Here is a 27,728-nt window from a genome sequence, read left to right on the forward strand (position 1 = left end):
CACTGCACACACACATTAATGTACCTTGTGAAATTTCGTTTTTTATAAACTCCTTTTTGCTTTGCAAAACTATTTTGTTGTGTTTCCTAAATCTGTTGGAGTTCATTTGTTCCAGAGAGAGTTTGATGCCGAATTTGAATTTTGTTACTTTTTCTCTCTCCTTCAGTGTGTGTGTGTGTGTGTGTGTGTAGGCTTCTTTAGATGTTTGTGTTGCTTTTCTGTAAAGTTCCTTTAATGTGTTAAATAATGTGCCTTTAAAGAGCATAGTGTTTTCATTTAAAAATTGTTTGCCTTCTGCTATTCCCTTCTATATGTGGAAGCTCTCTGCTAGTGTCATTTTGTGGAGTAGGCTGTGGCTGGGTGCTGATTATGGTCTATTAGGTGGCCAGCAAATGTGCTATGGGTGCTGTTACTTTTTAGGGCTCTGAGGTGTTCTGAGTATCTTGTTTTAAAGTTCCTACATATTTATGCTATGTACAATCCAAAAGCACCCACCCTAAAGTCCCTACCACAGGTGCATAAAGAACATATTCCTTTAAGATCTGTCATTGAATTCAGAAATGCTCCATCATACCACCTAGCCCAACATACACACACATTACTAAAGAATATATACACTTTTCAAAACAACAGGAACCCAGAAAACTCAATGGAACTAGTAGACAGAATCAAGAACATAGTCATACCAGAACAACAAGCATCATATCACCATAGAAAGACTAAAACAACAAGCAAACACACCAGTCTCACACATTAATGAAATAGCAACCACACAGAAGCACAAAATTACTTTATGTTCAACAAAGAATTTTATTCCCAACATGAAGGGCTGCCAATGGGATCACCATTAGTAGTCTTCTAGCCAACATTTTCATGAACAACCTAGAGAACAGGATCTTCATACACATAATATCACCAAAAAAATACAAAGTAATATACTGGTACTGTTTCGTTGATGACACAATATGCCTGATCGATGAACCACACACACATGTAGAACAGTTAGACATCCCTCATTGGCGAAGAGCACAAGGTACACAAGATGGTCAGGGAATTGGCAAATGGCGATTGCGTAAGAAACAAGGAGTTGGCGCTGTTGGATGTGTAGAGGGGGAACCACCGCTATGAGGAGACTATCAACAGGATTAGTATGAAAGGCACTAATAGCCAGATGCACCCCACAATGATAGACAGGGTCAAGAAGTTTCAAAGTGGAAGGAGCTGCTGAGCCATAAACCTGACTACCGTAATCTAGTCTGGACAACCAAAGCATGGTAAAGATGGAGTAAACAGTCTGCTTCCCAAGATGTGTGGGCCGGGAGACAGAGAGCATTAAGATTCCGAATACATGTAGTCCTTAGGTGGCAAATGTGGAGTAGCCAAAATAAAATTCTGGATCGGGGTGTAATGTGGGTCAACGACAAAAATGCATAACCCACATTTTGGAGGGAGAAAACTGGAAGCCATAGGCGGTGGCCCATGCAGAGGCCCGTCAGATGGCACCTTGGAGCTGGCGCTCAGCAGATGCTACGGAATGAGAGCTGCATCAGATGCAAAAATCGTCAACGTACAATTCCGGGGTAACCAGAGGTCCGACAGAGGTCACAAGCCCATGGATGGTAATGAGGAAGAGTGTGATACTTAGCACAGAACCCTGCGGGATACCATTCTCCTACTTCTTAGGGGTGCTGAGTAAAGTGTCAACTCAAACCCGGAAGAGCCGGTGAGATAAAAATTCGCAGATAAAAACTGGAACAGGACCACGGAAGCCCCAATCATGGAGGGTAACTAAAATGTGATGGCACCAACCCGTCATACGCCTTATGTAGGTTAAAGAAGACTGCGACAAGGTGCTGGTGGTGAGTAAAAGCCTGTCGGATAGCTGATTCCAATCAGAGTAAATGGTCAGTTGGAGATTGCCCTGCCCGGGAAGCCATACTGATACAGGGACAAAAGGCCCCGAGATTCGGGTACCCAATATAATTGGAAGCTGACCATCCTTTCGATAGTTTACGGAGTACATTCGTCAGGCTACTTGGGCAGTAGCTGTCTAGAGACAATGGGTTTTTCCCGGTCTGAAAGATGGGGATAACTATACTGTCTCGCCATTGTGACAGAAAACCACCCCTGAGCTATATATAGTTGAAGACCCTGAGGAGCTGTTGCCTCTGGGGAACATCCAAGTGTTGGATCATCTGGTTTTGGATGGAATCTGGGCCTGGGGCTGTGTCTCGTGAAGAGCTAAGAGCCTGCAACCAATTCCCATTCGGTGAAGGATGCATTATAGGGCTCAATGTGGTGCGGGATGAAACAGAGGGGGTCTGTTTAACTCTCTCAGCATCCCTCTTTACTGCACTTAATAAGGTAACGAGCCTTAGCACGGAGACGCTTAAAAGTGAGCAGGTTTGTCTGTAAAGGCTGTCGCTTAAATCGCTGCAGCACCCGTCGGCAGTCCTGCACAGTGACTGTGACATCCTATGTCCACCACAGCATCAGTCGACGACGAGGGGAACCTGCAGATAGGGGGACAGCAGTGTCAGCAGCGTGACGAATAGTGGCAGAGATGCTTTGCATGACTACATCAATGGAATTTGAGAAGGAGGTGTCAAAGTTCACAGCAGATGTATATAAAGGCCAATTGGCCTGACGGATTGCCCAGCGTGGGGCCTGTCCTACAGGCGGCAGCAGGGGAATGATAGAATCACCCGTAAGTGGTCACTGTCACAAAGGTTATCATGGGATGACCAATATAGGGAAGCCAGGGCAGGGGAGGAGATTGTGAGATCAATAACAGAGAAGGTGCCATGAGCAACACTGAAGTGGGTAGGGGAACCATCATTGAGGAGACACAAATTGAGGTCCGTGATAAGTTGGTCAATTAGGATACCCTTACCCATTGAAGTGACAATCCCCCACAGTGGATGGTAAGCACTGACGTCCCCAAGGAGGAGAACTGGGCGCAGGAGTTGCTGGATTAAGGCAACGTAAGGAAGTGGCACTTGGACCACTACAGCTTCCAATTTGGTATGTAGGGGGACCCAGTCACTAATGACATTGGAGTGAATCAATGTGCAGACCCCATCAGATGCTACCCCAGGGCCAGCATGGTTCCAACAGAATGCCCGATAACCAGGAAATGTTGGAGAGTGGTCATCAAGGAAATGCATTTCTTGAAGAACAAGACAGAATGCACAACAGGAGACAAGACATTGCATTTCCGGTAGATGACTATAGTATCTATTGCAATTCCACTGGATGATTATGTGGCGAGAGTCCAAGGTAGACATGAAGAAGCCGAGGAGGGGGTCAGGTCACTTGGTCAGTAGTAGTCACCGACAAGGGTGGAGTGACATCCATAAATAAGATGTCAGACTCAGGTTGCGAGGGACAGATTGAACCTCCTTGGAGGCATCTTGTCTTGGGATTTGTTTCTTCTTCTTCTCTTTCTGAGGTGGAGGGGGGCAGGGTACAGGGGGCGTACAGGCTTCTGCAAGATTTGAAACTGAAAGAGTGTGGGCAACCTTGGGGTGCACAGATGGTGGGCCTTGTGGCCAAGTGGTGGCCAAGTAGTGGGAAGAGTCTTCTGGCCTGAGAGACGCTGGGGAGAGGGGTCCTCGGAGGCAGCCTGATCACCGGCAGATGCCAAAAAAGGGGGGCACTTCTTTGGCCAGGGTGGGGGAGCGGTTCCCTGACGGAAGGTCGTGGGAACTGCGGGGTAGGGGAAGGGGAGAGAGGGACAGGGCTGCTGGGGAAAGGACAGGGGGAGGAGGAGGAAATGAAGTAAAAGAGGCAAAAGTTGAATATTTTTTGTGAGCCTCAACATAAGACAGGCAATCCGGGGACTTGTGTTCTTGGATCTTCTTTTCTCTCTTGTAAGCCGGGCATTTTGGCGAGTAAGGGGAGTGGCGGTCAGCACAATTGACACACACATGTGGCGGAACACAGGGGCTTCCCTCACTGAGTGGGTGTTCACAGTCCACACACAAAAGGTCCGCCGCACAGCAGGAAGGCGTATGCCGAAAAAGCAAGCACCGAAAGCACCGCACAGGTGGAGGGACGTACGGCTTCACGTCACATCTGTAGCACGTACCTTGACCTTCTCTGGGAGGGTATCCCCCTCATAAGCCAGAATGAAGGTGGCCAGTATCAGTGCAGTTTTCTTAGCGACCCTTCTGCACATGTCAAACAAAATGAAAGCCATGCCGCTTCAGATTAGCCCGGAGTTCCTCATCAGTTTGCACGATGATGTCCCTATGAAAAATTACTCCCTGGTCCACATTCAGAGATGGGTGAAGAGTGATAAACACCCGGACATTGCCAAGACGATCACAGGCATGAAGAGTTGTGGATTGGGTGGCAGAAGAACCTAGGATCAACAGGGAGCCCGACTGTATCTTACTACGACACTCCAATTCACCAAACTTGTCCTCTATATTTTCCACGAAAAACAAAGGCTTTGTGGTGGTGAATGTGTTCCCATCCGTCCTCTTACAGACAACGGATCCTTCACCATTAGAAGAGATGGCCATTTGAGAATGGCCAGATTTTTGCAGCTTGATGTGCTTCATGGGCCAAGCATCTGACCTGATACCACCCAAGCTGACCAGGGCTCACCCCATGGAACCACCCAGCCACAGCAAAGAGCCGTCTGGCACAGCAGCCAATGCCGGGAGTTCCGATGCTCCAAGAAGGTAAGCAACCACTCTTGGCATACATTGGGAGGGAACAGCTCTGGTATCAGTAGTGTGATCCCTGTGTACTCAGGGGGCTCAGCCATATGGGTACATAACAGCCCCACCACATAGACTGGCTACACATGCTGGTGACATAGGAGGGTGGAAGGGAGCAACAGTGAGGAAAGGAGAGGCGAAGGAAGGGGAGGGGGGGAGTGGAATCCACACCATAGATGCTAGGGAGGGAGTTCTTCCCCATATGGCTCACACTAAAAACAGGACATTTTGAAGTGGAGGTCAAACCTAAAGTGGGGACATAAACAACAAAAAGGACAAAACAACAGGCAAAAGGAACAAAATTGCAACCAATACAGGAAACCAGGTGGATAGCCAGGTCGACATAAATCAGAACACCAAGAGAGGGGAAGAATGTGGCAATGGGGAAGGAGCAAGGATAGGGAGGGAGGGCAGGGTAAAGGAAGAATTGGCTGCACAATAGCTCGGAGCCCTGTGTGCGCCACACACAAACTCACGAAAGAACTGTGAGGCCTCCCCCCTGCAGGCGGAGGGGTCGCTGGTAGCTGTTCAAACAAACCTAATGTAAAGCTGTGATGTCACTTTCATCGGAAGCAGTAAGGTGTTATGAAGTATTGCATAGTCTTTGTCCTCAAGCCTTTGACACATTTTGCTGTTGACAGACGCTTGTGTGCACTGTTTTGTTGTTGTAAATGGTGCATTTCTTTTGTAATTTATCCAGCCAGTGTGGCCGAGCTGTTCTAGGCGCTTCAGTCTGGAACCACGCGACCGCTACGGTCGCAGGTTCAAATCCTGCCTCGGGCATGGATGTGTGTGATGTCCTTAGGTTAGTTAAGTTTCAGTAGTTCTAAGCTCTAGAGGACTGATGACCTCAGATGTTAAGTCCCATAGTGCTCACAGCCATTTGAACCATTTTTTTGGTAACTTAAGTTTAATTTTTTCTCTCATTTGTTTTATTTCTGCAGTACCATTCTGCAGCAGTGGGATACAGTAATGTTCTTTGTTACAGTATCAGTTCTTACCAGTCAAAATTACAAAAATTTAACTGAAAACTGAAACAATGAAAAGTTCCTTGAAGTCTAAAAAATTTCTTTGATTTTCCCAGATTTATCCCTGATGAAAAATTTCCCAGGTTTTTTCTGGTTGTCCCAGGGTAAGTATGATGGAATTTGCTGATGGCTCAAACAACTGCAAAGCAATACAAAGCACTTGTAGAGTAGTGTCCCTCTGACTTTGGAGAGTACTCTGGAGGCATAAGCTACCACTTTTTCAGTACCTTCCTGAATTTTCACTAGAACTGCACCTATCCCTCAGCTGTTAGTACCGGTATGAAGTTCTGTCTTGGCATTCTCATCATACGATGTTACGACTGTACACGACGTTAGTACCTCCTGAAGGCCAGGAAAAGATCTTTCCTGCACCTTGTTCCAGGAAAATTTGGTGTGTACATGCAGTAGTTCTTGCAAAGGGTGTGCCTTGGCACACAAGTCCTTTGTGACTCATTGTTAGTATGAAAACATTCTGGGTAAACTTCTTACATCACCAGTGTGCCCCTGGGTTGGAAAATCTGTGGCTGATCTTCTTTTCTTTGGATCAAGATGGACTCCACTGCGTTCACTAGATGCCCCACGATTTTTATTTTTGAGAGGTGGAAGCCCTGCAATCTGAACACACTTCAACACATTTGTCAGGAAGCTTAGATGTTCTTCAACCATTTTGTCTACGGAACATGTGACGAAGCAAGCTGGGATATTTTTACTTCCCCTCTTGTTTTGCCATCCTCCTCCTTAAAATTCATTTTAAAAATTTTAACCGATCACCATTAACATACGTGAATATAATCTGCATTTCCATAAAAGAGAAAGTTTGGCCATTAGTTTTAAAGAACATAACACCAGATCTGATTTTTGCTTAGTTCTATGTATGTACTTTATTTTCCAATTTATTTTAATTATGCGTAGTTAGTATCTTTCATTATGGGGTGAAATTAGTAATTATAAACATTTTGAAGATGAATTACTAGTAATCTTCAAGTATCTATTGGGCTCTATTCGAAAACATGTTAGCAAAGCCAGCCCTTCATTAATTCCAAAGTAATTAACAGTTTTGTCATAAGTATTGTTTTCATAACTATACATGTTAATTTCATCATTTAAACAAATAATTTGGCATAAACCTTGTAGTAGAGGAAATTGTTAAAAAGACGGAATTTTTCAATGTATTCAGTTAATTTAATGAGTTAAGTTTTAATTGTAATTTCTGTAAATTTAACTTTAAACAATGTGTAGTTTCAGTACCTATTATTGTGATGATATATATGGGCCTGATTTTTGGTCCCGAGACAGTTAGTCCACAGGAAACTATTGTAGCAGTATGTGGATGTTCGCCTAACTGTTAATGAGGTTTATGGAAAGTTAAACAATAATGCACTGGCCATATTAAATGTGTATAAGGGGGGTTGTGAAAAGTGAAAGTAAACATTTGTGAAACTCAAGTGTGCACCTGTCAGCTACATTATTTACCGTAGTCAGTGTCCAAATTACAAACCATGTTTTTCAGCCAGTGTTGCAAAGCAGTACGTCGACATCGAGGACAAGAAATGAAGAAATAAAAGTAGGCGAACTACTACAAACACACTGATGAATGCCTGATGTGCAGCTGAAGACCTGAAGTAGAGAGTTTTCACTGAACAATGTCATGTTGTAACCGGAATCAAGTAAAAATCTGAAAGCAGGGTTATCAATGAAATGCAACAGGTAGCAATGAAAACATGTTTACTACGAACACCAACATACAGCAAAAACAGATCAGAACTGAACTCCTGGAGGGAGAGAGCACTGCTATTTAAACATACATGAAGTACTCCAGAATATACAAAGGAAAGAAATTTTAAGAACCTTTCAGAAATGATAAATACTACGTAACAGCTGGTGGTCAGGTTTTAACTTGTGACCCAAAGCATGCCAACCAATGACGCTAGTTACTACACCACACGCCATGCTGCACAGCTCCTGGCAATGCAAATACCCTTCAGGTAAATGTATATATATATCTTCTGTTAAATACTGCAAAGTAAACTTAAACACCTCTGCATAAAGAAGAGTGAAATTCAGTGCAAGTAACTTCTCCATCAGCTTGCCCACGTATTTGGTCAAGATGCAATGTGTAACAGCATTGAGAATGGTAGAGTACAATGCATTTAGTATTGGATATCAAACTTCCTCAACAGAAATACCTTTAAAATATTGTCAATTGGCTCTCTTGTGTAAGTCAATAGAGTGTAGTCTCAAATTGTGCACACCTATCCGACTTCATTCAGTGAAAAGTTTTGACCTTCTTCTTCTTATTTTTTTTTTTTTTTTTTTTTTTTTTTTTTTTTTTTTTTTTTTTTTTTTTTTGCAACCATCTGTCATCCAAATTTTGCATGCTCATATGGGAGGGGGGGATTATTTCCTGAATATTACTATAATTTAAACAAAACATACATTTGGTTTGTTTTGATTATGAAGATAGTTTATTATAATATACTAACCTTTAACTCCCAGTGGTTAAATCTCCAACCAGGAGAGTAATTGTCTCGATAATCACCATGTGCTCTTACCCCTTTATCCTTCAATTGTTGTTCAAGCTGTCTACAGGAAGAGATTAATTCATTCCTCTCTTCATCTTTCATGTTTACGGTGATACCACATGGTACTATCACCACCTGGAATGGATAGTTTAGCGTAAGACACAATTTGATATTATGACAGCAAAAAGAAATTAAACACAATAATAAGGAGAGTGTAAAAATACGTAATTCCAAAGACATCTCAATAAATGATGGTCAGTTGTATAACTATAAAATATACAGACAACTACACATGTAACGTAATTTATAGGTCACAAATGAATGAATAGTACATTCAGGAAGCAAACTTCCAAGTACTGCTTACAGAAACATTTAAAAATAAAACATAGAAAATAAAATTAGATTGTACTGTCATCATTACATGACGAAGAAAAGAAAGAGTGTTGTGGCACTGTAAAAGGGTTAGTCATCATTTGGTGGGTAGTGGTGTAAAACCGATATCACAAACACAAATGTTAATACTGAATATTATTTGAATTGCATTAAAATATTGACAGATAAAAATTTTTTACTTTCGATAGGAGTATTATCATTTATAAAGTCTAATTATTTCATTTATGACATGTGATATTAATTATCCAATGTGTCAAGAATAATAATTCAAGGCGATTTACTTTATAAAATTAAATGATTTGAAAGTAGCAATGATATTTAGCTACCTAAAAGATATTTTATTTTCTATCAAGATTGTTTATCGTCAGTCTTCTAGTGATTTGACACAGCCCACCATGAATTCCTCTCCTGCGCCAACCTCTTATCTCGGAGTAGCACATCCAATGTCTTCAATTATTTATTGGTGAATACATTACAATCTGTGTCCTCCCCTCCAGTTTTTACCCTCCGCATCTTTCTCAAGATCATGGAGGTTACTCCTTGATGTCTTAACAAATGTCATGTCATTTTTGCCAGTGTTTTCCACGTGTTCCTCTCAACTAATTATCTGCATATGGCCTTAGAAAAAAATGAAGTAATTTGCACATTGTTAAGAAAAATTATTTCCAGTGACGTCACATTTTAGTCATGACTGAGAATAAAAATATTTCCTGGTACCCAGTATTTCAATTACTCTCTGGCTCTCTTAAGATACCAGTTTGCCAATTCTGCAGAGAACCATCTCATTTATCATCTTACCAGTCCGATCTTACTTTTAAAATTCCAACAGGAAAGCATTACATCTCAAATTCTTCGATTCTCCTATTTTCAAGAATTCAAAGTGTCACAGTTTCTAGTACAATTGTGCCTGAAATGTGACAATTAGTAATAATTTGACTCATAATGGGCAAACTTCTTTGATATTTGCTAACACCACATGCACAATATTAAACTGATATTATAAATGGAAGCACACTACTCACAATACCAATATAAAGAGCGCTGAAAAGAATAGGTATGAACAAGAATAAATTTTTTTATGCTTTTAGAAAACACAATAATCAATAGCTTTCAATAGATAAATATAGTATTAATGTCTAGTGATTTTTTAAAATACTAGCTCTGCAGATACAGAAAAAAACACTGGATGCAGGCAGAAAATACAGATGGTACGTGAACATACTGTGAACTGCTTTTGATATGTATCATATTCTGTACCTGGATAGATGCCACTCGAGGTGGAAGAACGAGTCCTTGGTTGTCCCCATGTATCATTATCATTACCCCTGAAAACAGAACAATCATCTTGACAGCAATACAGTGAAGTTCATGGACAATTAAAGTTAATGACACAATAAGACTGAATGAATAACTGTTACAGTCGATGCATCCATAAATATACCGAAATGAAGAACTCCCTCCAGCCTCCTCCTCAAAAGTGGTCTTCCTGGATAATGACCAAAATCTATTTATAATGAAAAAACAACAACTGCAATTCTTAAAGTTCACACGCAGGTTAGTGAAATGTATTTCACTAGGAATTTGTCTCACAAACGGCTTTCAAAGTGCAAAAACATTAGTTCATAATTTCATAAATGAAGTCTCACTATTTTTTTAAATTGTGTATTTTAACCTCATGTCGCAGGAGTCATTACTGATTTCGAATTATTAATAATCATCATCAGAATAAAATGCATAGTAACCTGTCAATTGAGAAGACCTGGGGAAGAGCTCACCTATTGTGAGAAACTATGGTTTAATAATAATAATAATAATAATAATAAGGCCTGCCAACATTAGAGACTAGAGGGCCTCTTCACTGACTTTTAAAAAGTAGAAATCCTTGAATTACATCACCTATCACAGTTACAATATTGTTAAAATAGCTTGTGTGGTTTAACATATTAAGTTGCTGTTTACATCTACATCTACACACTGCAAGCCAGTGTGATGTGCATGGTAGAAAGTATGTCCCATGGTACCAGTTACTGTTACTTTTAAAAGTACTTCAATAAGGTTCTGGCAAATCAGTTGTATAGATATTATAGTAAAGAGAGAAAATTCCCAAATTAAAGAAGCTCAAGGGGTACATTATGCATAAGATTAGAAATGCGCTGCATTAGTATTAATTATTGATAGTTACAGCAGTACGAGAATATTCACATTAAAGGGCACAACATGGTAATTTATTGCTATTTAGGAAATATAAAATAACATACCAATTGTTCGTGTAGTAATGCCCCAGGAATTCTGATATACAAATTTCTTTTCCTGCGTCTCAGGGTCTTCAAAAACAATTTCGAACATTTTAGAAAAGTTCTGCCCCAAGTGATGTGAAGTGGCACCCTAAAACAATTAACAAATTTCAGAGAAACTGTGTCTAATGATTCAACCAAGTTTCCAACAGAATATCGGTAAAAAATGTATACCAATATTTACACATAACTGGAACTTCACACATCAATAGAAATTTGTCACGAATTGGAAGGCAGAAATACGCACAAAGCAAAACTTTCTTGCATTGAAAAAGTTTTGATTTATTGTGTTTTTAAAATACAACAAGACACACAATAAATTCATTTATGCAACAGTCAACATCACATACGTAATTATTGAAGTGTAATGTTTGAAGTCTAACGCTTGTATTGCCATTACATCATTAAGGTGCATTTACACCTGTAACCTTATGTGCACATCATTTCCACATCTACATCATACTCTGCCAGTGACCTAATTGAGTTTAGCGTACTTTCGGTACCACTATCTGATCCCTCCAACCCTGTTTCACTTGTGAATAGTGTGTGGGAAGATTGATTGTTGGTAACCCTTTGTATTGGCTCTAATTTCTCAAATTTTCTCCTCTTGATCAATAAACAAGATGTATTTGGGGGTGGGGGTGGTGTTAATATGTTCTCTGACTCCTCCTCAAAAGTGCTCTCCCAAAATTTTAATAGTAAATCTCTCCGTGATGCACAAAGCCTCTCTTGAAATGTCTGCCAGTGGGGTTTGTTTAGCATCTCTGTAATGCTCTCTCGCCAGCTAAATAATCCTGTGACGAAATGCGCCACTCTTCGTCGGATCTTCTCTATTTCCTCTATCAGTCCTACCTGATAGGGATCACAGATAAATGAACAATACTCAAGAATCGGGCGAACAAGTACCTAATAGGCCACTTCTTTCATGGATGAGTTACATTTCCTTAAGATTCTTCCGATTAATCTTAGTCTGGTGTCTGCTTTTCCCACTGCCTGTTTTATATGGTCATTCCATATAAGTTTGCTCTGGATAGTTACACGCAGATATTTTACGGCAGATGCTGTCTCCAGCTGTTTGTCATCAATAGTGTAGCAGTACAGTAGTGGTTTTCTTTAAGTACGTGCAATATGCTACATTTATTTACATTCATGGTCAACTGAAAGAGTCTGCACCATTCATCAATTCTCTGCAGGTCGTTTTGCAAATTCTTACTATTTTCTGGCGTTGCTACTTTGGTATAAACAACTGAATCATCTGCGAATAGCCTTAAAGAGCGTCCGACACTTTCTACTACATCATTTATATATAATGTGAACATTAACGGCCCTATCACACTTCCCTGTGGTATTCTGGATATTACCTTTCCATCTGTAAATTTTGTCCGTTAAGAGCGATGTGTTGAGTTCTATCTGCAAGAAAGTCTTGAATCCAATCACAGGTCTGCTCCGATACTCCGTAAGATAATAATTTTTTCATTAAATGGCAATGTGGAACGGTGTCAAATGCCTTACTGAAATCAAGGAAGACAGTATCAACCTGAGCGCCGTTGCCCACTGTGCTGTGGATCTCATGGAGGAACAGAGCAAGCTGAGTTTCACAGGCTCTCTAATTGTGGAATGCATATTGATTCTTGTAGAGGAGATGTTCATTTTCCAAGAACGTCACAACTCTCGAGCATAAAACAAATTTGTACCCATATTAGCAAAAGGCCATGTGAAATTTGTAGACAATTGTTTGTGGCTGATTAGTTCTGTGAACTATAAAGACAGAGCAGAACAAAATGAGACTGTTCACACTTCCTTACGAATAAGTACAACCTAGAAACAACAAAGAAGACCTTGACCAAAGTAAAAAGCTTATCATATGTGCTTCTGATGGGTACACAATGAATACATGTGGAAGGTGAGTGTTTTGGGGCCTTCAGTATGCTGAAGTCATTGTGGTTCCTTTATGAACTACTTTCCCTTATTCTGGATGGCCACTTTTCCAGAGAAAGAAATATTAAGTGGTTATAAACTTACCTAAAATAGCTTTCCAGGGATTTCGCTGCAACAAGGCAAACTTCCAGAATATACATTTACATCCATACTTAGCAAACCACCGTGAGGTTCATGGCAGAGGGTACATCCCATAGTACCATTTACTAGGGTTTCTTCCCGTTCCATTCACATATGAACGACAGGGAGAATGACTGACTGACTGTCTCTGTGCGTGCAGTAATTATTCTAATCTGATCCGCATGATCCACATGTGAGCAATACGAAAGGGATTGTAGTATATTCCTACAATCATGAGTTGAAGCCAGTTCTTGAAACTTTTGTTAACAGACTTTCTTGGTATAGTTTGTGTCTATCTTCAAGAGTCTTCCAGTTCAGTTCCTTCAGTATCTCTATGACACTCTCCCATGGATCAAACAAATGTGTGACCATTCGTACTGCCCTTCTCTATATACATGCAATATACCCTGTTAGTTCTACTTGCTACGGGTCCCACACACTTGAGGAATATTCTAGAATTAGTTGCATGAGTGATTTGTAAGCAATCTCCTTTGTACACTGATTCCACTTCCGATGTATTCTACCAATAAACTGAGGTCTACGACCTGCTTTACCCATGATTAAACTTAGTTACATCAGGTATCTGTACGAGTTAGCCGATTCCACCAGTGGTTCATTGATATTATAGTCACAGGATACGACACTTTTTTTGTGTAGTGCACATTAGTGAACATATAACGCAAGTTGCCAATTTTTGCACCACTTTGGAATCTTATCAAGATCTGACAGAAAATTTATGCAGCTTCTTTCACACAGTACTTCATTACAGATACCTGCATCATCTGCAAAAGCCTGATTTCACTATTAATGTTGTCTGCAAGGTCCATTAATATATAACTTGAACAGCGAGGGTCTCAACACACTTCTCTGGAACACACTTAAAGTAACTCCTACATCTGACAATGACTCCCCATCCAAGATAACATGCTGTGTCCTTGCTACCAAAAAGTCCTCAATCAAATCACAAATTTCCCCTGACACCCCATATGACTTTACTTTTGACAATAAGCGCAGGTGAGACACAGGAAAATTGCTGCTTTTTGGAAATCAAGAAATACTGCATCTGCTTGACTGCCTTGATCCAAAGCTTCATGTTAGGAAACTGTGAGTTAGGTTTCACATAATTGATGTTTTCGGAATCCAAGCTGGGGATCATTCTGTTCATTACATTTGAGCTCAGAATATGTTCAAAGATTGTACAACAAATCAATGTCAAGGATATCGGACGAAGTTTTCAGGGCGTATATGCGGACGAGGAAAAAAAAAAAATTTCCAGATTTTTCCCACTTAAAAATACATGTTTTCCTGGGTGAAAATACACTTTTTCCATGTTAAGTGACAGTTTACTTTTCCTTGGAACTTTACAAAACAAAACTTGGAGGTGGGAGGGGGGGAGTAGCACATTTTGGAAAGATCTGTGACGTGCAGCAACATGTACACTGCATATTTTCGTATTATGGAAGTATATATCCGAATTTCACCAAACACCACAAGTTACTTTCCGAAGCATTGAAATCAAGATTCCGATGCGCTCCTGAAAGCCAGTCATAGTCCATGTTACGTGATCTCTCCAGCTGATGACAGTGGATATTCAGAGTATAGGACACGTAATGTAGTCAGCCAATGGCAACTTCACTGTTAAGTAGCACGACCACACAAGTAGGAAAAGTGAATGGTTTACATTAATATACATAGTGTTGCTACAAGAAAAGCAAATCTTTCACATATAATATTGGCCTCTAAGATTAATAAGCTGCAAGAGAAGATCAGCTTTCACATACAATGTTGATCTTATTTGCATGTATTACACTTTACGATACATCACACAAATGTGCCAGTAAAATTTTTAATAATGACATAAATGTCTGAACATTTTAGCCTGAAATTCTTCTAATGGTCGTCCTCAAAGAGTCGATTATGAGAGTCAAATGCTGCGTGATTTAACCCTTTGAATGTCAAGGTAGATCTATCGTCACCCCCTACCGACGCTAATACTGTCAGGGCGCCAATTCGTCGGTACTCTGCTTCGTCTTGTTTATCTTACAGAACAGGGTGCTAGATGGTGTTGGCGTGCTGATTACAGATGCGCTTTAACTCAAGCTACGTGTAGGTCGATAGCTATTGACAATTGAGCACCGTTTCGGTGAAATATTACAGTTCGATTATTCAGCTTTTGCATCGTATGTTTATTGACGTCGTGTTTCACAGTACATGTGTACATTCTGTTGGAAGAATGTGACAAGTACCGAAGTAAGAGGTTTTATTGCTTGCTTACTAAATATGGGACTCAATAAAAGGCCCACAATGATCTCACACTGGAGCACAAAACTGTCACAGGCATTTCCATGGTTGGGTAAAATGTTTTCTGCTCACCAATTTCGGCATTTTATGAAATTATTTCAGCTTGTGGATAGTGAGAAATGTCCAGCATCAGGCCATCCTTATTATAACCCGTGTATCAGGTGCCAGGCATTGGTAGATCATGCTAAGAATATATTTAGACATCATTACACACCTCATGAACAACTTAGTACTGATGGAGAGTCTAGTTGCCACTAAATGTCACACTTCCCTATTACAGTATTTGCAATTGATGATCCTCGTGGTTCTCCGGGATTAAGAAAACTTCCAGGGAAGAAAGAGTCAAGATGCTGTGTGTGGACTAGTGAGGGAAGGAAAAGGAGGTCAAGAACTGTTTGCAATAGATGTAATAAGGGTTTGCCTGGTGAATGTTTTCCTAAACACAAATGCTAAGTCATACCGTAGACACGGAAATTCTGTTATGTTCTCTTCAAATAAATAATTATTATCTTTCTAAATAATAACACAGATTTGATATCCCTCATGTCATTTTACTCACAAATGTGTGTAGATTCTATGGCCTCTAGTTAAGCCTTCTTAAATTAAAGCACAGCGTTGGCTATATGGAATCATATATATATATATATATATATATATATATATATATAGGGAAACATTCCACGTGGGAAAAATATATGTAAAAACAAAGATGATGTGACTTACCGAACGAAAGCGCTGGCAGGTCGATAGACACACAAACAAACACAAAAACACACACAAAATTCAAGCTTTCGCAACAAACTGTTGCCTCATCAGGAAAGAGGGGAAGGAGAGGGAAAGACGAAAGGATGTGGGTTTTAAGGGAGAGGGTAAGGAGTCATTCCAATCCCGGGAGCGGAAAGACTTACCTTAGGGGGAAAAAAGGACTGGTATACACTCACACACTCACGCACATATCCATCCACACATATACAGACACAAGCAGACATATTTAAATATGTCTGCTTCTGTCTGTATATGTGTGGATGGATATGTGCGTGTGTGCGAGTGTATACCTGTCCTTTTTTCCCCCTAAGGTAAGTCTTTCCGCTCCCGGGATTGGAATGACTCCTTACCCTCTCCCTTAAAACCCACATCCTTTCGTCTTTCCCTCTCCTTCCCCTCTTTCCTGATGAGGCAACAGTTTGTTGCGAAAGCTTGAATTTTGTGTGTGTGTTTGTGTGTCTATCGACCTGCCAGATATATATATATATATATATATATATATATATATATATATATATATATATATATATATATATATATATATATATATATATATATATATATACACATACAAAGATGATGTGACTTACCGAACGAAAGCGCTGGCAGGTCGATACACACAAACAAACACAAGCACACATACAAAATTCAAGCTTTCGCAACAAACTGTTGCCTCACTCATCAGGAAAGAGGGAAGGAGAGGGAAAGACGAAAGGATGTGGGTTTTAGGGAGAGGGTAAGGAGTCATTCCAATCCCGGGAGCGGAAAGACTTACCTTAGGGGGAAAAAAGGACGGGTATACACTCGCGCACACACACACATATCCATCCGCACATATATAGACACAAGCAGACATCTCACAAGCAGACATATTTGAAGAAAAGAGTTTGGGCAGAGATGTCAGTCGAGGCAGAAGTGAAGAGGCAAAGATGATGTTGAATGACAGGTGAGGTATGAGTGGCGGCAACTTGAAATTAGCGGAGATTGAGGCCTGGTGGGTAACGGGCAGAGAGGATATATTGAAGAGCAAGTTCCCATCTCCGGAGTTCGGATAGGTTGGTGTTGGTGGGAAGTATCCAGATAACCCGGACGGTGTAACACTGTGCCAAGATGTGCTGGCCGTGCACCAAGGCATGTTTAGCCACAGGGTGATCCTCATTACCAACAAACACTGTCTGCCTGTGTCCATTCATGCGAATGGACAGTTTGTTGCTGGTCATTCCCACATAGAATGCGTCACAGTGTAGGCAGGTCAATTGGTAGATCACGTGGGTGCTTTCACACGTGGCTCTGCTTTTGATCGTGTACACCTTCCGGGTTACAGGACTGGAGTAGGTGGTGGTGGGAGGGTGCATGGGACAGGTTTTACACCGGGGGCGGTTACAAGGGTAGGAGCCAGAGGGTAGGGAAGGTGGTTTGGGGATTTCATAGGGATGAACTAAGAGGTTACGAAGGTTAGGTGGACGGTGGAAAGACACTCTTGGTGGAGTGGGGAGGATTTCCTGAAGGATGGATCTCATTTCAGGGCAGGATTTGAGGAAGTCGTATCCCTGCTGGAGAGCCACATTCAGAATCTATCCAGTCCCGGAAAGTATCCTGTCACAAGTGGGGCACTTTTGTGGTTCTTCTGTGGGAGGTTCTGGGTTTGAGAGGATGAGGAAGTGGCTCTGGTTATTTGTTTCTCTACCAGGTCGGGAGGGTAGTTGCGGGATGCGAAAGCTGTTGTCAGGTTGTTGGTGTAATGCTTCAGGGATTCCGGACTGGAGCAGATTCGTTTGCTACGAAGACCTAGGCTGTAGGGAAGGGACCGTTTGATGTGGAATGGGTGGCAGCTGTCATAATGGAGGTACTGTTGCTTGTTGGTGGGTTTGATGTGGACGGACGTGTGAAGCTGGCCATTGGACAGGTGGAGGTCAATGTCAAGGAAAGTGGCATGGGATTTGGAGTAGGACCAGGTGAATCTGATGGAACCAAAGGAGTTGAGGTTGGAGAGGAAATTCTGGAGTTCTTCTTCACGGTGAGTGCAGATCATGAAGATGTCATCAATAAATCTGTACCAAACTTTGGGTTTGCAGGGCTGGGTAACCAAGAAGGCTTCCTCTAAGCGACCCATGAATAGGTTGGCGTACGAGGGGGCCATCGTGGTACCCATGGCTGTTCCCTTTAGTTGTTGGTATGTCTGGCCTTCAAAAGTGAAGAAGTTGTGGGTCAGGATGAAGCTGGCTAAGGTGATGAGGAAAGAGGTTTTAGGTAGGGTGGCAGGTGATCGGCGTGAAAGGAAATGCTCCATCGCAGCGAGGCCCTGGACGTGCGGAATATTTGTGTATAAGGAAGTGGCATCAATGGTTACAAGGATGGTTTCCGGGGGTAACAGATTGGGTAAGGATTCCAGGCATTTGAGAAAGTGGTTGGTGTCTTTGATGAAGGATGGGAGACTGCATGTAATGGGTTGAAGGTGTTGATCTACGTAGGCAGAGATACGTTCTGTGGGGGCTTGGTAACCAGCTACAATGGGGCGGCCGGGATGATTGGGTTTGTGGATTTTTAGGAAGAAGGTAGAAGGCAGGGGTGCGGGGTGTCGGTGGGGTCAGGAGGTCGATGGAATCAGGTGAAAGGTTTTGCAGGGGGCCTAAGGTTCTGAGGATTCCTTGAAGCTCCGCCTGGACATCGGGAATGGGGTTTACTTGGCAAACTTTGTATGTGGTGTTGTCCGAAAGCTGACGCAGTCCCTCAGCCACATACTCCTGACGATCAAGTACCACGGTCGTGGAACCCTTGTCCGCCGGAAGAATGACGATGGATCGGTCAGCCTTCAGATCACGGATAGCCTGGGCTTCAGCTGTGGTGATGTTGGGAGTAGGATTAAGGTTTTTTAAGAAGGATTGAGATGCAAGGCTGGAAGTCAGAAATTCCTGGAAGGTTTGGAGAGGGTGATTTTGAGGAAGAGGAGGTGGGTCCCGCTGCGACGGAGGACGGAACTGTTCCAGGCAGGGTTCAATTTGGATTGTGTCTTGGGGAGTTGGATCATTAGGAGTAGGAGTTGGAATGACTCCTTTTTTCCCCCTAAGGTAAGTCTTTCCACTCCCGGGATTGGAATGACTCCTTACCCTCTCCCATAAAACCCACATCCTTTCGTCTTTCCCTCTTTCCTGATGAGGCAACAGTTTGTTGCGAAAGCTTGAATTTTGTGTGTGTGTTTGTGTTTGTTTGTGTGTCTATCGACCTGCCAGCGCTTTCGTTTGGTAAGTCACATCATCTTTGTTTTTAGATATATTTTTCCCACATGGAATGTTTCCGACTGTCACAATCAAATTCATTTGAAACTTGATAATCTGTGTAAGCCATAATATTCTACATACTTTCATGGATCAGTGGTAATATTTTCATATTTTTAAAGTGAATACTGAATGATATATTGCAATTTAAATAGAATGTAGCATAACAGTATAAATACGCATGACACTTTTAGCACACACCACTCCAAATCGGGTGACTGCAAATGGGTTATGAAATTCATCGTACATTCTTGCACATACTTTATCTTGCATAAAAGGAAATTTACTTTGAAAGTAACACTTTTCAAACCACCATTCGCAATATTTTTCTGCAACCTGTTAGAAATAGGTTCTTTCCAACAGTTGGCAGAGTGGGCCACATAATAGGCGTCACCATGCGTGTTCAGCTATGATGACGCATGAAACCCATATGTTCCTACGTGTAAAACATTAAAAGATCTTACATTATATTATAAAAGAAACAAATCATCATAAGATACTCCAAAAGCCTCAGAATTTCGTGAACCATACTAAAATGCATAATTCAGCTTAAAGTTCACATTCGTTATGTCCAGATTCAGATGTAAATATCCTTGGAGTGCCACTACTGCATTGTCACATGTTTGGTTCTTTATTATGGCATAATGCGATATGTGCTAGAAGATGAAAACGTGCACTTGAAATGCATCGAACAGTTGAAACTAGTGGCCAATAGGGTGAAATTAAACACTTCGTTTCAAGTAAATGGACTGCCCTCTGTGGAAAAGATTAATAGAAGCCAAATTTCTTTAGCAAACCAACAAAAATAGCTGCATTGTTGTGCAAGGCAATTAAAGCTTGACTGTCAGAAAGGTGGAAATAAAATCTGAAAGTAATAACTTATTTTAGTCTTCCATATTATATGAATATATTTTAATTAACTTGATAGGTCCTGGCTACAGAAATCCGTTTTATTTTCATTTGACGTGACAGCAATAAATGAAGAGGAAAGAGCAAAAGCACTAAACGTATACACGGGTCATGTGGAACTAGCCACCTTCCCACTACAACTCAGACTGATCTGTGTATCAGTCCTGGATCTACGATATGTCTGAATCGGGGCAATACTAGGAAATGCCTGCCCCCCTCACCAGCATTTGAGGATGGACGCCAAAAGTAAATCGACTTTTCAAAAAATGTTTATTTTGTAGCACACATTCTTCTGAAGAGGCTCATACATAAAACATATGTCTTCGAGGAAATGGAAGTCATGTTATTTGGCCGTAAGTGTGCCAAAGTGCAGTGCCACACTTCGTCGTCGCACAGCATTATTCTATCGCATGTCACTGTATTTCACTCCGTCGGATTCAAACGTTTATTTTGTAATGGATGCCATCGAACTATATTCAGGACAGTGGAAATTAAAATGTCCTGCGGTGCCTCTCCTGCTCCCAGTCACCGCTTTTTTTTTTTTTTTTTTTAAGAATAACGAAGAAGAAAGATTAAGAAAAGGCAAACCTACGTTTCTAGCATTTGTAGACTTAGAGAAAGCTTTTGACAATGTTAACTGGAATACTCTCTTTCAAATTCTGAAGGTGGCAGGGGTAAAATATAGGGAGCGAAAGGCTATTTACAATTTGTACAGAAACCAGATGGCAGTTATAAGAGTCGAGGGGCATGACAGGGAAGCAGTGGTTGGGAAAGGAGTGAGACAGGGTTGTAGCCTCTCCCTGATGTTATTCAATCTGTATATTGAGCAAGCAGTAAAGGAAACAAAAGAAAAATTCGGAATAGGTATTAAAATTCATGGAGAAGAAGTAAAAACTTTGAGGTTCGCTGATGACATTGTAATTCTGTCAGAGACAGCAAAGGACTTGGAAGAGCAGTTGAACGGAATGGACAGTGTCTTGAAAGGAGGATATAAGATGAACATCAACAAAAGCAAAACGAGGATAATGGAATGTAGTCAAATTAAATCGGGTGATGCTGAGGGAATTAGATTAGGAAATGAGACACTTAAAGTAGTAAAGGAGTTTTGCTATTTAGGGAGTAAAATAACTGATGATGGTCGAAGTAGAGAGGATATAAAATGTAGACTGGCAATAGCAAGGAAATCGTTTCTGAAGAAGAGAAATTTGTTAACATCGGGTATAGATTTTAGTGTCAGGAAGTCGTTTCTGAAAGTATTTGTATGGAGTGTAGCCATGTATGGAAGTGAAACATGGACGATAACTAGTTTGGACAAGAAGAGAATAGAAGCTTTCGAAACGTGGTGCTACAGAAGAATGCTGAAGATAAGGTGGGTAGATCACGTAACTAATGAGGAGGTATTGAATAGGATTGGGGAGAAGAGAAGTTTGTGGCACAACTTGACTAGAAGAAGGGATCGGTTGGTAGGACATGTTTTGAGGCATCAAGGGATCACAAATTTAGCATTGGAGGGCAGCGTGGAGGGTAAAAATCGTAGAGGGAGACCAAGAGATCAATACACTAAGCAGATTCAGAAGGATGTAGGTTGCAGTAGGTACTGGGAGATGATGAAGCTTGCACAGGATAGAGTAGCATGGAGAGCTGCATCAAACCGGTCTCAGGACTGAAGACCACAACAACAACAATAACAACAACAACAATGAAAAACCTCGCAATTAATACTGGATGGGATTATTTGTAACCTGGAAAACAAGAACTCTTCAGAAAATTTGCTCTCTTTATTGCCTATTAGCCAATAACTTTCTCTTTTGTGTGACATAAAATTAAATATAGAATATGTAAAAGCAGGAATGACAAGAGACAAGCAAGACAGTGCACATTTCTTGAACCCTCAAAGTCTCTCTCCACTTTCTACGGATTGACACGACATGCTTTCCTTTCTGTGAATGAATCTATTATCTCATCAAAGTTCATCAAACGTTTTGCCACACGAATAAAACGAAATGTCATTATCTAATACTGAAAAAGTTGTTAATACAAATAGTACCTAAGACTGGTGTGGTTTCTTGAGCTCATTACGTGTGTTTTGTCACCATCTGCTAGATAAAACTAAATAGGCCAATACTGCAGCAATTGTAACTCACCAAATAAACAAGACTGTTTTGGAACAAATGGTCATATAATTCATGAAGTATCAATATCAAACGGAAAGGCCTATTACAAGCCAAAAGCTTTATGTTAGGAAATAGTTTCACATTTGATTCATAGGCTGCAGCTTCTCAAGCACGAGATCGAAAATTGGTACTAACAAATTTTTATATGAATTTGGAATCATCATATTCTTGCATAATTTGTGCGATGTCCCTGTTTCTTCTCATTCCTCGTTCTAACAAACACTCTTGTCATCACTAATTCTGTAACTATTTCTGTAAGTGTCAAAACTTATTCTCCGGTTAACTTTCCTCACCCTGCCACAATCACCGGTTTAGTTTACCCACGTTAATTCTCAAGTTAGGCGTTATTTTGTGTCCGTACAACTGGCTGCTACTAGTGAAGCGGTCTGACCAAATACTTTATCAAAATTTCATTTTCTTGGATACACCAAGACGATAACACGTAATCTTTCTTACCTGTTATTCCTGTTAGTCATTTATTTCCACTCTGGTAGACTGAATCTACAGCTATCACTAGTAATTATAACAACTCTGATCATTTGCAAACCCGGTCAACCACATAAACAAATAGCGATTGACATTCATCCATTTGGCTTTGTCCCGCTCAGCTTGTATAGTCCCGTCCCCTTGCCCGCTGGAAAGTTTATTTCCAGATGTGACGGGGATTCCTCTGGCAGAGACATGTACACTATGCACGCATTTAAAAATCAACTTAGAATGTGTTAAAAAATCTACAGGGTTGTGTTTCAAAATAATATGAATAATCGATAGACCAACGTACGCTGGATGCTCGGCGCTTTGTGAAAAAAGGTTTTTGTCCTCAAGAATATGAATTTGCCCCCCCTCCCCTGCTCAAACTGCCGCCGGGGGCAGATACCAGCCGTTTGTCCCTGCCGCCTAGTGCCTAGACCCAGGCCTGTTGCGCATGCACGAGTCTGGCAGTTTGGGCATACCAGTATAATTTTTCTGGGTAGCATCTGGCTGCTTGCTGCTGCTGCTTCTTATACAGCCAATAGCCACGATTGTGTTGCCAGAAGCGGTAGAAAGTACTACTCATACACGACTCAACTGCGCATGAGCCCACTCACAACTGCTCAAACGAATCTAATGTGAACAGTTGTGACGTCACGCTCATCGGAGGCAATTTGTTGTTCTGAAGCACTGCATAGTATTCCTAAAGCCTTTGACATATTTTGCTGTTGGCAGACTTGTATGAGCACTATGATTTTTTGTTGTATATGGCGCGTTTCTTTTGCAACTTAGTTTTATTTTAGTTCCCCCCCCCGTTCATGTTTTATTACTGCAGTAGTGGGATACAGCAATATTCTTTGTTAGAATATTGGTTCTTACCAGTCAAAATTACAAAAATTTAACTGAAAACTAAAACAATGAAAAATGCCCAGAATTCTAAAAAATTCCATGGTTTTTCCCTACTTTCTCCTGGATGAAAAAATTTCCGGGTTTTGGATCTCCAGGGTCGTATACACCCTGAGTTTTGTGAATCACTTCTACTTCACTTCTTGTAGATGGATGTGACCAGTGCTTTTTCCCAAGAACTGGGCAGGGTCTTTTGTTTGAGGGATCTATGATGGATTATTGTTAGAAGAGGGACTAACTAAGCCACAAATTCGGCATAGAATCTGACAGGGATTCCATGGTCCAGGAGCTTTGATGTAAGATATCCAAGCAGTTGATACCTTGAACTGGAACATCAACTCCCCGATAACAAGAAATTTAAGTGTCATATCAAACCTTGTTGCCATTAGTATGTCTCTTATCTTTCGTGTTTTCCTTCTCTCTCAACAGCCCTACAAGATAAAGTATTACCTCAAAATTACACTCTGATACAATAGCACAATTTTTAAACAATGAACTACTTGCCGCTTTATCTCTCTCACCATTCACAGATGCATTATGACATAAAATGTATTTATTAACCCAGCACTCTTGCTTCCTTCTATGATTTTGTCTTTGTCCCACAGTAATACACTGTACTGCACTCAAAAGCAGCTGGAACCGTATGTGCACTTTTAATGAGACTAATATAGGAACACAGGGACTAGGCGCAGGCATACAGGTATAAAGCATCATTATATGAACAGAATACATACTACTTAGACAAGTTTTTCATTTACTACTCTTGCAGGTCAGCAGTTTCTTTGTATTCTGAGCAAAGCAATAGCTTTGATGAACATATGAGTGTTGGGTGTTAGCACCTTATTTAATTCTCAGTATGTACATAAAATACATTAGAGAGATAAAAATTTATCTTTAGTTGTACTTCAGTAAGTCATACACGTTTACTAGTACAGGATAATGCCTAAAGCTGAAATGGCAACCTTAGTGTAGTTTTGGTTTTGAAACAACGTGAGATAGTGCACAGTGACTATATAATTAACATTTTCCACTTAGATAATGTGATGATATACTTAACAACAACTGATTAAATTGATGGAATCTTAGTTTTCAAGACTTTCCATGAGCGTAAAATATTTTATTGCATAATAATTAGAGACAACACATGTAATAACAATGGGAATCATATTAATGATGAAGATGAAAATGATTATGCACACACAACTACAACATACGTGTATTAAAATTTTGTCGATGTTCAGTCTGCAGTAAACATGAGTTAAAAAAACTTGGGCATTCAAAGACAACCACCATCATCATCTTCAGATGTGTATCTTCCGGGAACAAAATATGTCTCCTTTATTATGGCACTTATGCTGCTCATAGGTTGAGTGATGTCAAGAGGGTCACTAAAGCCTCCCTGTCTCACTGGTCTGCAACTGAGGGGTGGACGGGGAACAGGGACCACCCTCAGCCTCATCCATCCCCTTAAAAATTATGTTTCTTGGTTTTATTTCTTTAGAGTGCTCTCCTCCACACACAACTGAGGTTGTAACCTCTGTCTCTGTTAAAACTGCTTTGCACATGCAAAAATTCTATCAACTGTTTCATTACATAGACCCAGAAATTTGATGTGTAGGAGAGGATCTCTGTATTGCCACAGTTAATCTTATGCCCTTCCATATGGCTGTGTTCCATTACCACTGATTTTTCAAAATTTCTGTCCGAGTTCAATAGAGTGGTGACAGCAACAGAGGCAGCCAGAAACATTTGTGCCATGAATGGATATAATGCCATGTTCAGTTAAGAGCTTAGCTATGCCACAGTTTGTCTGCCCTATGTAATTTTTCCAAATTCCCATGGCATATTCATTTCAAGACCCTTGCCCTCCAACAGCTTCAATAATATTCTAACCACCACCTGAAGAAGTTATAGGTATCTTACGCCTACCTGGAAACACCAATGTCCAGCTAACAATTCATCAATCCTTCCATGAAACCCCTTACAGTTCTGCCTTGCTGACTAACAACATCATCCACAAGTCAAGACAACATCCTTCAATCCCATAAAACACATTATTCTCCATCATCATCTTTACAGGTCTTGAATTATCATCAATCCTTTCTTGTTGTGTTCTTCAGTATGCAGAATTGTTTGAGGCAGCTCTTTGCATTACTCTGTCCAGTGCAAGCCTTTTCATATCTGAACAGCTAGTAAAAACTATATCCACTTGAACCTGCTTACTGTTGTGAAGCCATGATCCCCTCTATTATCCCCCCCCCCCCCCCCCCCCAATTCAAACACACCAACCTTTCCTGAAGACATCCTGTTACCCTTGTAAATACCGAAATGATACCTCTCTGATGTACACTTGCACTACTGTTGGGGCTGTCTGTATTGGCGCAGCATGTAAGCCACTCCAATCAGGGCACGGCACTTAGTTTGAGGGAGGACTTTTATATACGGTTGGTGCATAAGTTTGAAGTATTTTTGTTTTGCATGTTGGTATTCCAATTGCTATGGGTTTATTTATCAATTGTCATTTTTTATTTCTAGTTCACTGTTGCTATTTGAGTTGTCATTTTGTCAACTGGAGATGGTGGGTGCAGCTGTGGATACTAGGAAAGGAGTGTCAAGTGGGGAAATCTGAACATTTCTGATATATTCTTCTAAGGTCAATGGAGGGGTGACACCAGCAAAGGCAGCCAGAAAAAAAAAGTGCCATGAATGGGGATAATGCCATTGGACAGATTGGTAAAAAACTGTTCCTTTTTTTTTTTTCTTTTTTCCATTTTGAGGAGGAGTGTTTTGACATCAGTGAGTCCCCAAATTCAGGAAGACCATTACGGTTTGGTGAAGATCGTTGAAATGCATTAATCCGTAAAGAACCACATCAATGTACTCGAGAACTGGCAAATGTGATGAACTGTGATAATTCCACCAACATGCGAAATTTGCATGCAATGAGGCAGTTCAAAATTCGGTTGTTTGGGTACTGCATGCTCTAAGCGCAAATCACAAAAATCAGCAGGTGGCCATATGTGCATCTCTACTTGCTTGTTATTAACGGGCTTACAAACATCACCAATCATTCCTATCCTGTGTCGTTACCCGTGATGAAAAATGATGTCTTTAAGCTAACTTAAGGAAAAGAAAGGAATGCTTGAGCCAAACAAAGCAGCAACTCTCTGTACAAAGATCTCTGTGTATTCACAAAAGATAATGTACTATGAACTGCTTCTCAGAGGTCTAACAATCACAACTGACATTTTATTGTCAACAACTCTGAAAGGTCTTGCAGATGCAGTCCAAGAACAGTGACCCAGAATGATTACCTGAAGGTGATACTACTCAACAATAATACCCACCTGCTTTCTGCTAAACTGACAAAAAACACTATTCAGGAGTAGGGATGGGAATCATTCTGCACCCACCTTAGTCACCTGATCTTGTGCCCTCAGACTTTTACCTTTTTTGTGCCCTCAGACTTTTACCTTTTCTGCTCTCTATCGAAAAGCCTTTAAGGAGATTCCTTTTCATGTGGAAATGCACTCTGAACATGGCACGGCAAGTTCTTCGGATCGACAAGTTCTTCGGATCGACAAGTTCTTCGGATCGACAAGTTCTTCGGATCGACAAGTTCTTCGGATCGACAAGTTCTCCGCCTCAGAACCATGTGATTTCTACAGTCGTGGAACTGGAAAGTTACTCCAGTGCTGACAGACTGTTGTACACAGTGAAGGAGAATAAATTAATGATGACTAAAGACCCTGTTACGTGTATCTGTTGCACTTATTAAATTAATGGAAAAATGCTATGAACTTAAGCACCAACCAAATAGCTTATGCTAAAACAATACAGATGTGATTCCAATTTGGGAAAGGTCAATGGTTTGCAGGAGGACATTTACAGCAGATGCTAAA

The 27,728-nt window shown here is 40.8% G+C and overlaps 1 protein-coding gene across 1 annotated transcript in view; it reads right to left on the reverse strand.

The window, feature by feature from the left end:
• Nucleotides 1-27,728, reverse strand: part of LOC126193193 (bifunctional glutamate/proline--tRNA ligase) — a 248,437-nt gene that overhangs the window by 21,110 nt on the left and 199,599 nt on the right. The window contains exons 21-23 of the mRNA XM_049932666.1: nt 10,932-11,058; nt 9,931-9,998; nt 8,242-8,415 (exon numbers count right to left, since the gene is read on the reverse strand). Of these exons, the coding sequence (XP_049788623.1) occupies nt 8,242-8,415; nt 9,931-9,998; nt 10,932-11,058 (369 nt within the window). The remainder of the gene's footprint in view (nt 1-8,241; nt 8,416-9,930; nt 9,999-10,931; nt 11,059-27,728) is intronic.

The sequence above is a fragment of the Schistocerca nitens genome, chromosome 1, assembly GCF_023898315.1.
Source record: "Schistocerca nitens isolate TAMUIC-IGC-003100 chromosome 1, iqSchNite1.1, whole genome shotgun sequence".
Taxonomy (NCBI): domain Eukaryota; kingdom Metazoa; phylum Arthropoda; class Insecta; order Orthoptera; family Acrididae; genus Schistocerca; species Schistocerca nitens.